The 13,256-nt window shown below is 43.9% G+C and overlaps 1 protein-coding gene across 2 annotated transcripts; it reads right to left on the reverse strand.

Moving 5' to 3' along the window:
• Positions 1-673: 673 nt before the first annotated feature.
• ppp2r2d (protein phosphatase 2, regulatory subunit B, delta) lies at positions 674-12,081 on the reverse strand. Of its 2 annotated transcripts, XM_036529285.1 has the most exons (10): positions 11,981-12,081; positions 11,676-11,750; positions 5,548-5,645; positions 5,214-5,379; positions 4,941-5,056; positions 3,443-3,620; positions 2,772-2,936; positions 1,860-2,029; positions 1,493-1,584; positions 676-999 (listed from the first exon to the last, which is right to left on the reverse strand). In XM_036529285.1, the coding sequence occupies exons 1-10, from the start codon at positions 11,985-11,987 to the stop codon at positions 720-722; spliced, it is 1,347 nt and encodes a 448-aa protein (XP_036385178.1). In that variant the 5' UTR covers positions 11,988-12,081; the 3' UTR covers positions 676-719. The 2 variants fall into 2 exon arrangements, with proteins under 2 accessions (XP_036385169.1, XP_036385178.1); XM_036529276.1 differs by lacking the exons at positions 11,676-11,750; positions 11,981-12,081 and adding an exon at positions 7,704-8,259 and having other exon boundaries at positions 674-999.
• Positions 12,082-13,256: the final 1,175 nt, after the last annotated feature.

The raw sequence follows: 13,256 nt of genomic DNA on the forward strand, positions 1-13,256 counted from the left end.
CAGTGAGTAAATGTTACTATGCATGAGGAAAAAAAAAATTTGTAAGAGAAACAAAAATAAACAAATAAAAAAACAAAAAAAAAAAAAAACTGTCCACTGACCAGAAAATGGCGACCTGTTTTAAGTGCTTAAACAGTAAAACACTGAGGCCTGCGAGTGGGGCCAGGGGCGGAATGTCAACAGGTATCGAGTGAATTTCATGTCACAGAAAAGGCCCAGAATTACAGTAAAAGACTACATTTTGACAGTAAAATGTCATTCCGTGGGTGTTCTGATAATTTGGTCGTTAAATCATAAACAGGAAGGCTCAGGCTTAAAATAAACACGCTAAACTTTTTTTTTTTTGAGAGAGAGAGAGAGTTTTGGCCTCCGTCGAGTGCTGTCCATCAATTCACGGCTTTGGGGGGGTGTGGGTTGGCCGCCTCCTGGTCAGGGGGACCCCTTGGCTCTGCCCTCACGCGGAAGGCTCAAGTTACGCCACTGACTGGGAGGAAAGAGGCCACCTTTTCTCCCTCAGCCACACAAGGAAAACGAGTGCATCAAATTCTTCATTAGGACAAGAAGGCCGTTTCTTTTACAGATAAACGACTAGGCTTTTAAACTATGCAAGTACAAGAATATTTGCCCCCCCCTCCCCCCCTCCCTTCCCCGGTGTGAGCCGGATTTATTTTTTATTTATTTATTCTTTTTTTCTTTTTCTTTCTTTCTTTTTTTTTTTTTTAGTTGATTTTGTCCTGGAATATATACAGGTTGTTGGTGGCGGCGACAGCGATGACATTCTCCTTGGGGTGCCAGGCCGTGTGGAGGATCTTCTTGTTGAAGTCCAGGCTGTCCACGCTGATCTCATCCTTCTTGCGCTTGCCGCCGGTGCACACCTTGCGCGGCTTCAGCAGGGCGCGCGGTTTACTGCTCTCCCGCGACGCCTCCAGGGTGATGTCCCTCCGGGTGCTGCGGTCGAACATCCGGAAGAAGTTGTTGTAGGAGCCGGTCATGATTGCGCTGCAGAGAGAGAGAGGAGACAGGAAGACGTTGCGACCGCGTTTAAACCAGCTTTCTGTTATTTGACCTCCCAGCGCATCTTCACAACCATGGAGACGTTCAATGGATTGAATGGATTTTTATTTTGTAGTCCACCTCCAGGGACAGCGTAAGAAAGAACCACAGTGGTACATTCAGGCCCAGCACTATAGGGGTGCTTAGGGGTGCTATGGGGGTCCCAGATGGACCTGAGTGCACCCCCAGTTGTCTCCTTATATCCTGATGTCAACATAGTATTTATTATTTTTTTAATGTATGACTTTTTGTGTCTGCCCTGTGGAATGCTATTGCACCCCTCTGTATTTTCACCTGGCACCGGGCCTGGGTACATTTGGTCCCAAACTTGCTGAAAAGCACTGTGTACCAGAAGCCCAAGCTGGCTTCATCACCATTTTCACATACAGTAAGGCGTTATCAAATCTTCTTTAAGGTTGGTCTGCAAACAGGGCCTTACCTGTCAGAACCGTTCCAGCAGCACTCAAACTTGTCAAAAATGCAGTCGTTCTCGTACAACGAGCACAGCTTGCTGCGGAGGTATTCGTGTACCTGGAAGAACGATCAAACAAGCAATCACGAAAAGCTAGAGCTGGCGTACAACAAGGTTAAATAATGTATGGCATCCATTGTTGAAAGAAATTATCAAATCAAGTGAAACAACCGGAACGAATGACAAATAATATGAGGAGTATGCACCAGCATGGCAAAGACCAAACGCCCACACACAGACAGCTTCAATTTAAATCCAACAGACCACTTGTACTGTGGCTTTGAACTTTTGGTTAGCCTTGCAGATGGAGGAGAGAAAGGCCATGAAATAGTACCTGGTATGTCTCCACTGGCCGGTTCTCCATGTTCAGGTCCCACACCTTCACAGAGAGATAGTCCCGCGTCATCATGTAGCGCCCACTATGACTGAACTTCACGTCGGATATTGAGGAGATGATTTCTGAGAAGAAAGACCGGCTGCTGGGGTCTTCAGGCTCCTCAAAGACTGAAAGAAAGAGAAGGCATCCATTAACAGATCATTTGCACCAGACAGCATTGAGGGGTGTCCTAGGAAAACCTGACTGCCTACACAAAGTGACTCTTTATTTGGTGAGTGACTGGCTGGCTGTCTTGTGAGGAGTGTGGTTGGTAACGTTTTCAGTTCTCTCTCCGTGGTCAGGAGCAGACTGATGACAATCATCTTGAGGACAGCTATGTGTCCTGCAAAGCAAAAATCAAGTTTAAAAAAAAAATCTAATGAGATTGCTTTTCACATTTCCTGTAGGGCCATTTAAAATGACATCAAATAACTTCACATCCACATAAAGAAGCAGAACAGAAAATTGTACTGATGACAGTCCACTGATGATATAAACAAGCAGCAGGCAAACGTCTTCAAGCAGAAAGAGAATACATCTCACCACTCTCTTCGTCATATGTAAATATTCCTCCTAACAGAACAACTGCAAATGCACTTCACAGAGCTGCTAAACATCCGCCACCCCCTCCACTTTAAGAACTCATTTGATAATCTGCCGTCTAGCCCAACTGCTCACAGCAGCCCTTACACTGCACATTTTAACAGGCAGTTAGAGAGACACTCACATCGGTATACCTATTGCAGATTTTAACAGACAGGTAGGGACTTACAACTGGTATGCCTATTGCACATTTTTAACTCGCAGTTAGGCAGACACATTTGGTATGCTTACTGCAGATTTTAAACAGGCAGTTAGATGGACACTCACATTTGGTATGCCTATCGCAGAGGGCCGCAGCCCTCATGTCGCACAGCCTGATGGTTCCCTTGCTACTGCTGTACACAAACACGTTGCACTGGTGCGGGTGGCACTCGGCGGCTGTGATGACCTCTGTCAGCTCCTCCATGTTGGCAGGCTTTATATCTACAATGTCTGGAGTGGCACGGTGAAGGAATCCCACCAACAGGGCACCAATATGTCTACAGGCACACACAGTCTCTACATATATGTACATGCACACACACATACAGTCTCACACATGCATATACATGTACATGTGCACACTCACAAACACACATGCACACACACTTACATATATGTACACGCACACATGCGCACACACATACAGTCTCACACATGCATATACATTTACATGTGCATACGGACAAACACACATGCACACACACTTGTGCACACAGTCTCATACACACAAACATACACAAACACATATTCTCATAGACAAACACATACACACATTAAGCATTAAGCATGCACATGCATGGACACATTTTCAGACAAACACATATGCACAAACACTCACACACACATTAAGCCCCACCCTTTTTTTCTCCCTTCATCAATACACATTCCAAAAGCTCATTAAAAACAGGTGATTCAGGGACACATGCACCTGATTGTACAGTAAGGAAAAAGGATACTAAAACTCCTATCTGTGATTTCTAAGTGCCATAGATTTATTCTTAGGTCATCCGCAGAAAGGTACGTTTCATGATCACTATTTACTGAAATGGAATTAATGTGATATGTGTGTGCGTTTGCAAATATTCTTCGGGGACTTGCTTCCACCATTAGGTCCATAGGCATTAGCACAGGTACCTAAAAAAGCCAAACAGAGGACAAGTCTTCATCACACATGTTTTTGACTTAGACAACATATACAATACTACTCAAAAGCTTGGACACACCTAGTCATGGAAAGGTTTTTCTTTATTTTTAGCATTTTCCACATTTTAGAATAACAGTTACGACATCAAAACTATGACATGACACAAATGGAATTATGCAGTGACCAAAAAAATCATGACTCTCATATTACAGATTCTTCGAGGTAGCCAAAAAATAATTTTTAAAATTAAAAATTTTATTTTGGAAAGAAATTCACACACAGATAAATATAAATAGTGAAACTAAGGCCCAAGAAACAAATTTCAAGCATTTAAACATAACTCTTTAGATCAAAATGTCTTTAAGATAATGAGAAATATGCGTCAGGTGCGTCTAAACTTTCAACTTATTGTATTTAGCTCAGTTTGCTTCAATGAAGAATTCTGTCTCCACCATTGCTGAGGCACTTTTATTTGCTGGCTCATTGTATGAGAACAGCGCTTCCTGGACATGGAAACTTAGAGGACAGAGGTAATCCAGTGCTGAATATCTGTTAAAAAAAAAAAAGCCAAATATCTGTGGCGATTTGTAAAGTAGTCTGGGGTGCATTCATATGGCTGAAATTGTTACTGGCTAGAACCTGTATTCACAGGTTTCATACAGGACATGTACAGGATTGCAGGGATGTGGACTACCTAGTCAAAGGCATGACAAAACGTGCAGGACTGCATAGTGCAAAACTAAATCTTCAGTTAAGGCCTGATCACACTTCTGAACTCTAAATAGAACAGTTACAGTAAATCACCTAATTATGGTCTGCAGTTTGTTTGCTTCCCCTCTCAAGCCAGAGTGCCACGTGTTAACAGGCACTTGTGGTTTATGGTAATAATAGGACTTCAACACTGCCGTTACTTATTTGCTGTATTATATCCTACGAGGTGCTTCTAGGAAGCCATTCTGGAAGTGCACCAAAGGATTGTTATTATTGCTACTACTGTGGTGTGATCACCTTTGTTTTAAACCCAAGCGATTTCATATTTTTAAAGTGTCGTTATAATTCAAGGTGTGACTGTGCCTTTAGAATCAGAACAGCAGAATGGTGGGCAGAGGGCTCAGGAGAGATGTAATTAACTTTCAAGGATCGTACAGTCAGGTGCAGGTGTTTTAACCCAAATGTTACCGTTTTGATTGTCAGCTGGGGCCCTGTTGTTGTAAGGCACTTAACCTGTAGTGCCTCTGTAAACATTCAGCTATTTGAATGAACGGTGTGTGGATTGCTGTAATCTCATATCGCACATGGCGGCCACAGACCCGTAGTGACGTGATTCTGAAGGGATCTCCCCGCAGTCTTCCCTCTTCATCTTTCAGGTTGTAGCCCTCCGCCCGCTTGTCTCTCTCGCTGATTTTCCAGAGTTTGATCGTTTTATCTGCGGGGACAGCACTGACATTTCATCCAGCTCTCAACCAGCTTTTTAGTTCAGTCTTAGAACTCCACACACATGAAGCCACCATAAATGTGACCAATATCTCTTCAGAGGAGAGAAGTACGGTGAGTTACAAATGAAGGCCATATGGTGCTCTTACCATTTGTAGAGAGTAGGAAGTGAGCAGCATTCTGTTGGGGTAACCACCTAATTTTGTTAATTTTTTCTTCGATTTCTAAGCTTTTCAAGTAGTCAAATTCGGGTTCGTGACTCTGGAAAGTGCTGTACACATTATACTCCCCTCTTGAGTGCGGCCGGTTTTTACTCTGGGAGAAAAAGCACACGCAAACAGAAAAAAAAACAAAATTAAAAACTGCAATACAAAGTTATAGGACCAAACATTTTGAGGCATAAACATGTCCAAAGCAAGGCAAACACAGAGTTCTGAGGGATCCACTCCATAGTCGGGGTATGGAGTTGCTGGGGAAACTCACCTCCAGCTCTCGCTGAAATATGACAACTCTGCCTCCTTTATCTCCAGTAGCTAGCAAGTCTCCAGAGTAGTTGAATTCAACCGTTGAAATAATGTCCGCTGAAAGACACAAAGCACACGTGTTAGTTGTTTGGAGTGGATATTATTCTGTTGATTACTCCCAATGCTGTTGCAATTATGCCAGACAGACTTACTTTCTACAGCAGTGTGAGAATATGCAGCCAAGACATTTTCCATGAATTTGGGAATTAGGGTAAGGTTTTCACACATGTATACCACACTCACACACACACACGCTCACTCATGCAAGCACGCACATGCCCCGCCTTGGCTGGCTTCTCCTACTATAAATACACGCTGCCTCTAATTTCCACGGCGCTAAACACCATCCGCCAGTGCGGACGGGAGCCTTTCCTGTTCGCACCCGGTCCCCCCACCGCCCCCCCCCCCCCCCCCCCATCGATTCTCGGAGGACGTGATGAAAAGAGAGCCGCGGGTGACTCACGCTCCCTGAAACTGAGGCAATTAGTGCAGTGTTGAGGGCCGCTCCTGTCGGCCAGAGCAGTGGCCCCGAGGGGCCCGGGGACAGGCAGCTCATCCGCGCGTTATATTTAGCTCGTATTACAAATGTCCAAACTCAACAGTGAGGCTTGCGTGTGCCTGAAATAAAAGACTGCAGGAGACACAGGACAACACCGGGGCATTAGCAGTTAGGGAACTGGACAGAGGGTTGCGAGCTCAAATCCCACACTGGCCAGCTGTACCCCTGAGCAAAGAGTTTAACCTGAATGCTTTCAGTAAATGTCTAAGGAGCAACATCTAAGTCACCCCGAATAGAGACTCACTGTCAAGCAACAACAATAATAATAACAACAGTAACACCAAAAAGTGAAGCAAATCCCAACTGAAGGCGACAGCTCATAGTTGAGAATTTTTGGAGCAAGACATTTATGCTGACAGCATTTGTTAATGTATCACACTACAGCTCTTCTGTAGAAACACCTGCCAACAAAATAGTATTTGACCTATAAAGCCCATTCAGGAAGTGCTGCTACTAAAATGTGTTTTTAATGGATGTGCCTTTTATTACAGCCAATCATGGATTTAGCCACAAGTGGTGTCCTAGGTGTAGGCAGAATGAAAGATTCACATCAAAATAAAAATAGCATCAGTAGTGCTGAAATATGAAACACTACAGTGCTGCTGAGACTTGAATATGCTCAATTCTCCTGTTAAAACCATACAGTATTCTAAATGCTCAAGCCCTTAATAACAACAACTGGGATTTTGTAATAAAAAGACAAATGCATAGAGAATAGAAACAATGCTGAGGGACTGTTCCCACATGCTCCAATTACCTTCCTCTTCTTGATAAGCCCTTTTAAACCACATTTAAGAAGTAGACAGAAATTACCATATGATAAAAATTTTATTTCTCCTACCCCCACAGAAATGGCATGCTAATACTACAGGATTGTATTGGGTACTTTTGTTTTTTTTTAAAAAAAACTGGGAAAGAACCACACAACACTGCCATTATGAAATGTAAAATGTCACAACATGAGCCTCCTGCTCAAGGAGAAAGGAGTCGCTCGTCAGCTGGCCGACTCCACCGTTTTACCGGTGACTGAGCCAGCTGTCCTGCTGGTTAAGACGACATGCAGGTGGTGCAGTCCAAACACGCCGCAAAACAGCGCGAGACCCCAAGGCTTAATGAACAGCCACACACACGCTTACCCGCAGAGGAGGCAGAAAGGACATCCACCTGAACACCCAAAAAATAACGCCTCAAACCAAGGTACTCGGTGTCCTCAGCCGGTAGTGTTTACCCAACAAAGACTGTCAGGGGCCGCGTGAATATCTGATCTTGCCGTCTTGTCTTAAGGGCAAACCAAAAAAAGCTAGGTCGCAATCTGCAACTTCAAATCCACTCCTCTAGTCACCTGACTGTTATAGCACGCACACACACACCAAATGAAGGCTTCTTCTCTAGGCAATCTGAAATGAACTATGACTACAGGAACTACAAATCATTTTCAGCCAGTCCGAAAGAGGGATAGTTCGTGTTCAAGCTTCTGGAATTCTCTGGCAGTCAGCGTTCGGCACATAAATCCCAAAAAGCTGTGCGGGCGCTACTGAGCAGAGGACAGAACATACCTTGGTCGTAGGACGAAGCCGACATCAGTGTGGTGGAAGCGGCGGCGGCGGCCGGAGGTTTAAACGCCAGCAATAAGCTGCAGGGGCAGCATTTCATTCTCTGCGGGGAGGGAGCCCGTGTGGGGCTCGCTCATGGTTCCGGCGCTGTGCCGAACGGCCAGCTGCCCTTTCTGCTTGGGGATTGCCGCCTGTCCGGTGATTCACAGGCAATGAGCCTCTGTGTGCCGAAACCATCCTCCCAAAAGGCAGAGGAGCCACCCGCATACGACCGTGCCGTGTCCAACCTGTCAATACTCCTCCCAGGACACTCCCAGATATTTCAGGTAACCTGTTCCCCGTCAACAGCTCTTCTCTGTTTACAGAGAGGGGAAGCGATACAAAAGCACCGACCACACGCAAAAGCCTCATGGTCGTTAGCCTTGCTGGCTTACATGGTGTAGCACTGCAGCGCTGTTGCTGATCTTATGGCCCTGAACATGGTGCTTTTCGGGTCGGACACAAAGCGGCACACCGAAATCTTTCAGCTTGTTTCTGAGTGTAGTGGAGCAAGGCTGCTCCCCTTCTTTTACATGGCAGGTCGTGACAGAAACGCTGGAGCCGTACCAGCAATATCACTGCCAGCCAACTGAGGAGCTGCCAGTTCTAATTATATATACATATATACACACATGCATATTATACATGAGCACTGAGGGCTTGTAGCTTTTCGATGCGACATTAGCCATGTCTTAACAAGTCTTGTAAAAAAATAAAAAAAAATTAAAAAATAAGCCATCTGTGTCTCTGTTTTGTGCTCTCTCGAACACACACACACGCACACAAACACTACTGCAACACTGCTGACTTTGATTGATTTACAAATATGATTCATTTTCCCCCTGACAAATTTCAAGGCTGAGTCACCTTAAGCACAGACACACTGCCAATGCATGCTGACTAACAAGCAAGGGTTGCTTCTGCAATACATACAAAGATATGCAGCCTATGCATGCAGGTTTCCTGCACAGCTGTACAAGGACTAGGTTGTGTGGGCGTAGGTCTATGCTTTATTGGAAGTTATGTGGAAAAAGCCCTTCGATACACACACATTGCACTGATGAATCAGTTTATTTTTTGAAGCTGCATCTCATTTGAGCAGCTCTTTTAAGAAACAAAAGCAATTTCCCATGACAGACTGCATGTGTGCTTTTCAGAAACCAATAAACATAACAATGTAAAAAAAATCTCTTAGACAGGCAACTCAACAGTATTAGACATCTGAAAGTGTCTGAAAGTCTCACAATTCTCTCACTACAAAGCCAAACCAGCCATGTGGGGATGCTCTCCACCCCAGAATGAATTCATCTGTACTTGATGGACTATTGACATTCCCACTGCTGGTAAAACCTTCAGCTAAGGGTCCTGCATGCAAACTGCTTAAAGCCCCTCACAGGCAGTATACAACACGTAAAAATTTGTGTGAATACACGGTAAGCAACAAAACTATGTCAGAGGTGAAAGTAAAAGCAAAGAAATAGGAAAATCAAACAAGAGCACAACAGGTCTTCACTTGCCTTACGCTGTGACAATGTGTTCTAGCGCACACTACTTTTCTGAAGGTTCACAGCAGAATTCACACAGTATTCACTACTGGTGGGCAGGACGGTTCATTACTCCACAAATGTCATCATAAAATACAAATTAACATGGTTCCATCAAAACACACTTCCCTGTGATGCTGACTAAATGTATGCCACCTTTCAAAAGATAACAACTCTATCGAATTTTGTAATCATTTAAAAAAAAAAAAACACACACACACACACACAAAATACATATTTTGTACGTCCTTTGATTTCAGGTTAGTATAACTTAAATGACAGAGAATAAATCTCTTAGAACAAAACAATACAACAAAAACCCTTTGTGAATGTGTGAGCAGGTAGATTTCCCAGGCCCTATCTTAATGGTGAAATCTGTTACACCCTTTCCTCTTCTTAGATGATCTTTCATCAAATGTCAGTTGTCAAAGGCCTGCTAAACACCACAGCACCTCCTGCTGGCTCTAAATTGATGAATGAAACTCTGAGGTTGTAAACAGGAGGCTGAAGGCTCAGATCCTGGGCTGAGGTAATTCCACTGAACCCCGGGGCTTAACCTGCACCGTTTCAGTAGATATTACGCGCAATAAGCGGTCTTTACGTGATGTGTAACAAAATTTAAGTCGCCCTGGGTCAAGACATACGCTTTGCAAATGTGGATCAAAACATCTGTTTATATATAGATTTACGCCTTAAAAGGGGGCAAGTTTAGTCCCCAGAGCCAATATAAAAGCACTTTTTTGGATTAGTCTCAAAACGATCTGGCAGGCATCTGCGCTAAAAAGGACGTAGCCCGAGTCAGGTTCCTCAGATGCCCTCTCTGCGGTTCAGTAAAATGCTGTGAATACACACGAAAGCGGTAAACCATAATAGCTGAAGTCCGTCTTCTTCGAAGGGCAACTTTTGTTGCGCAGACTTTTCCAGGAATATAATTACACCGCGTTCCGCGATAAATTATGTGAACGATTAACACTTTGCCATGCGTTCTGACGTCAAATACTCGCAGGACTGGTAATTCCTGAATTTACTTTACAGTTACTTTATTTCAACAAGTATGAATGCAATCATAGATTGAATGCAAAGATTACTTTGTAACCTCATCGGATAGTTTTATACGGTGCGCTTTTATTCATATGACAACTGTCTTATTAATTGCAAAATATGTGAAATACAGCTAAAGTGGAATACAGCTAATTAGCACTCCATCAACCCACCCTCTTTAGGACAAAAATGCCAATTGCCCATGGTCATGCATTGAAACAATAAGTTATGTACCACATTCTTTGTCCCACCCATATCTGTTGAGCAGTTATTAAGGGTTTTGATTCAAGGAACTCCCAAGGAGACACTGAAATGTTTACCACAAGAAGCAGCAAGCTAGCTGTATCATCAGTTTCAAAACCTTAGCGTTCCGAGGAAACATACCTAGCTAACCATAATGCAGAACTAAGGCTTTGTTCAAACAGCCAGCTAGCTACATAAGTATGCTATACATTTGAAGGCACTTACATTAGCTATCCTCAGTTTGAATTATGGCTAGCGCTTGACTGCTACACAATGTTGCTAAAAGATGGTATCTTATATGACTAACTAGCTAAATAACTAATTAAACGTCTTTATTCCAGAGGCTGATCGTTACTATATAAAGTATCGAACAAATGGCAGCAAAGTTTTCAAGTTAGCTAGCTAGGTAGACTAGCTACAGTGCTTTTGCCTTTAGACATCCTCCAGAAAATCATTCATATCGGGCGTAGCTAGCTGGCTAACTAGCAACTAACGCCACCATCAGCCACAATTCTGATCGATAAACAGACACAACAGGGAAGATAAATTTAAACGCAGACTATCAAAGGAAAGCAAAGTCAACAAATACACTGAATAAGTCAGTAAAGCCTTTAGCTACTCCAATGAGTTGGTAGCTAGATGGCTAACTAGCTAGTTCGCTAAATCCAAAAGACAACCTGGACGCAGCACATAGACGTCATTCTAGTTATTAGCCACCTAGCTAGTGCGCTAGCAAGCAAATAAATTTCTGATTTGGCAAAAAAGTGAAGGTGAAAATCTCATCGATAGTAAGGCTATTTATATTAGCAGAGCATTCTTCACACAGAGTTGCCAGACAGATCTAGCTAGGTACCTCCCCTATTCATTATTTTCAGAGATTGCGAACGATATCCACCTACCATGCTAGCTACGTTGGACCGCTTGCTGGCTAAGCTAACTAGTAAGCTAACGTTACAGGAGACAGCTAGCCAGTGTGTCTTCTTGAGTCGCTTGCTAGCCAGCTTGCTAGCACACAAGCAATAGCAGGCTAACCGAGACCCAACTCGAAATGACACCAAAACTGTCAAAATGTCATTTCATGCACGCAAAACCAAAACACGAAGATTACCTTCCGCCACATCTTCGTCTATCGCTCCTTTCACTTGGGAGAAACACCACTGTACGTCATTCCCTCCTCCGACACCTTCAACGGAGAAAGCAAGATAAGCAAACATCGAAATTACGAAAATTCACATTAATGCATTTGGGTGCCCGACTTGTTTCTATATGGCTAAGTGGGTGCTTGCAGCTACAGTGGCTAGCTAACCGGAGATGCTAACTCTACGGCTAAGTTGCAGTGCAGCTAGGCCGCGTTTATGTGAGTGGGGGAGAGAGAGAGGGCCCCCGCCTACAATAAAAAGTTGGCTACCTTACCTGCCATTGCTTCTTCCCGCAGCAGACCTGGCGTCACCGGGGGCTTCCTCCGATCTTTATTCGAGTAGTCACGTTGGGGATGTAAAGCGGCCGACGGGGAGGGGGGAAGGAAAGTGATTTAAAAAAGAGCCGGGGAATTCAGAGCCACCAGAAATTGCCCGTGATTTTTTTTTCTTTCCAAAATGGCGCACATTGCCAGTCGACATGACACGGTGACGTCATTTAATAGACGCTCTTCAAAAAGACATGCTTCTTTTTCTTCTCTTCAGATTGAGACCAGAAGGGCAGTAGTTCGGGTACAAGTGTGGGAAGTGCATGGAAGGAGCGGTTAGGCAGCTGTAAAAGTTAGCTCGTAGCTCTAGAGCGAGTTAGTTGGCCATCAGTGGTGAATACGAAACTTTTTTGAGTGCTAACCCAGAAGGCACAATTTGGGAAAAGTGTGCAATCAGTGCGTTTTAGATGCGACCAGTCTGTATCAATTCTCGCCTTTCAGCGGATTGCTTATTTTACCGAAGGCAACGAGCTGCTTAGCCGTGTTTTTGACATTACCATTAAATTACATTATTCTGGTTGGCTAGATAGCGGTTGCAGCTTGTGTAGCAAGCTAGCGGTTACATAGACAAGCGGTTTGATTGCAAATACGTCCAGCCACAGCTGGTGGTTTCCCGTTTTAATGTGTTTCGCGTGTAGTGTTTAGCATACTATCGGTATATTTCCTGGTGTGTTGGTAACGAATGCATTCAGGATGAAGATTTCTGAGTGGTAGAGTATTCCTCGGCAGGGATTTCAAGATCAGGTAGTCTAGCTGCCCACAGGGCTAGCAGATCAAAACAGGGTGTAACACTCATTGACTGGGATAACGCCTAACAACCAGAGATGCGGACGGACAATTCATACGGTGAAAGATTCATACGCATGCACGTTTTTGATCCATAATGTAAAACTGTCTAAATTCGTAACGCGAAAGGTTCACTTGTGGCTAACTGCCAGACTAGCTGTCTGTACATGTAAGCCTAATATTGTACTTTATCCCCCTCTTGTGGAGATATGTGGTGCTACACGGAGTGTGCACGTTTGTAGTGGTTTGATATCAATCAGGACAACTTCGTTAATGCTGACTACCTTCTGCAGTGAGAACGCAGTGACCTCACCCTACAGTACAGTTTATGCCACAAGATGCTGTCTGCTAATGCTTTGCTCAAATCCTAGGTGAGAGACTGCAGTTACACCCTTGAGCAAGCCACATAAAGCGAATTGCTCCAGTTAATAACCTGCT

The sequence above is a fragment of the Megalops cyprinoides genome, chromosome 1, assembly GCF_013368585.1.
Source record: "Megalops cyprinoides isolate fMegCyp1 chromosome 1, fMegCyp1.pri, whole genome shotgun sequence".
Taxonomy (NCBI): Eukaryota; Metazoa; Chordata; class Actinopteri; order Elopiformes; family Megalopidae; genus Megalops; species Megalops cyprinoides.

What these genes read in the sequence shown, in the direction of transcription:
- ppp2r2d (XM_036529276.1), bottom strand. Translation starts at nt 7,800, where the DNA reads ATGAAATGCTGCCCCTGCAGCTTATTGCTGGCGTTTAAACCTCCGGCC. An exon ending in GGCTTCGTCCTACGACCAAG is followed by an intron (nt 5,646 to 7,703) that starts GTATGTTCTGTC and finishes TGTGTCTTTCAG; the next exon opens with CGGACATTATTTCAACGGTT. An exon ending in AATCACAGATAGGAGTTTTA is followed by an intron (nt 2,937 to 3,442) that starts GTATCCTTTTTC and finishes GTGCCACTCCAG; the next exon opens with ACATTGTAGATATAAAGCCT.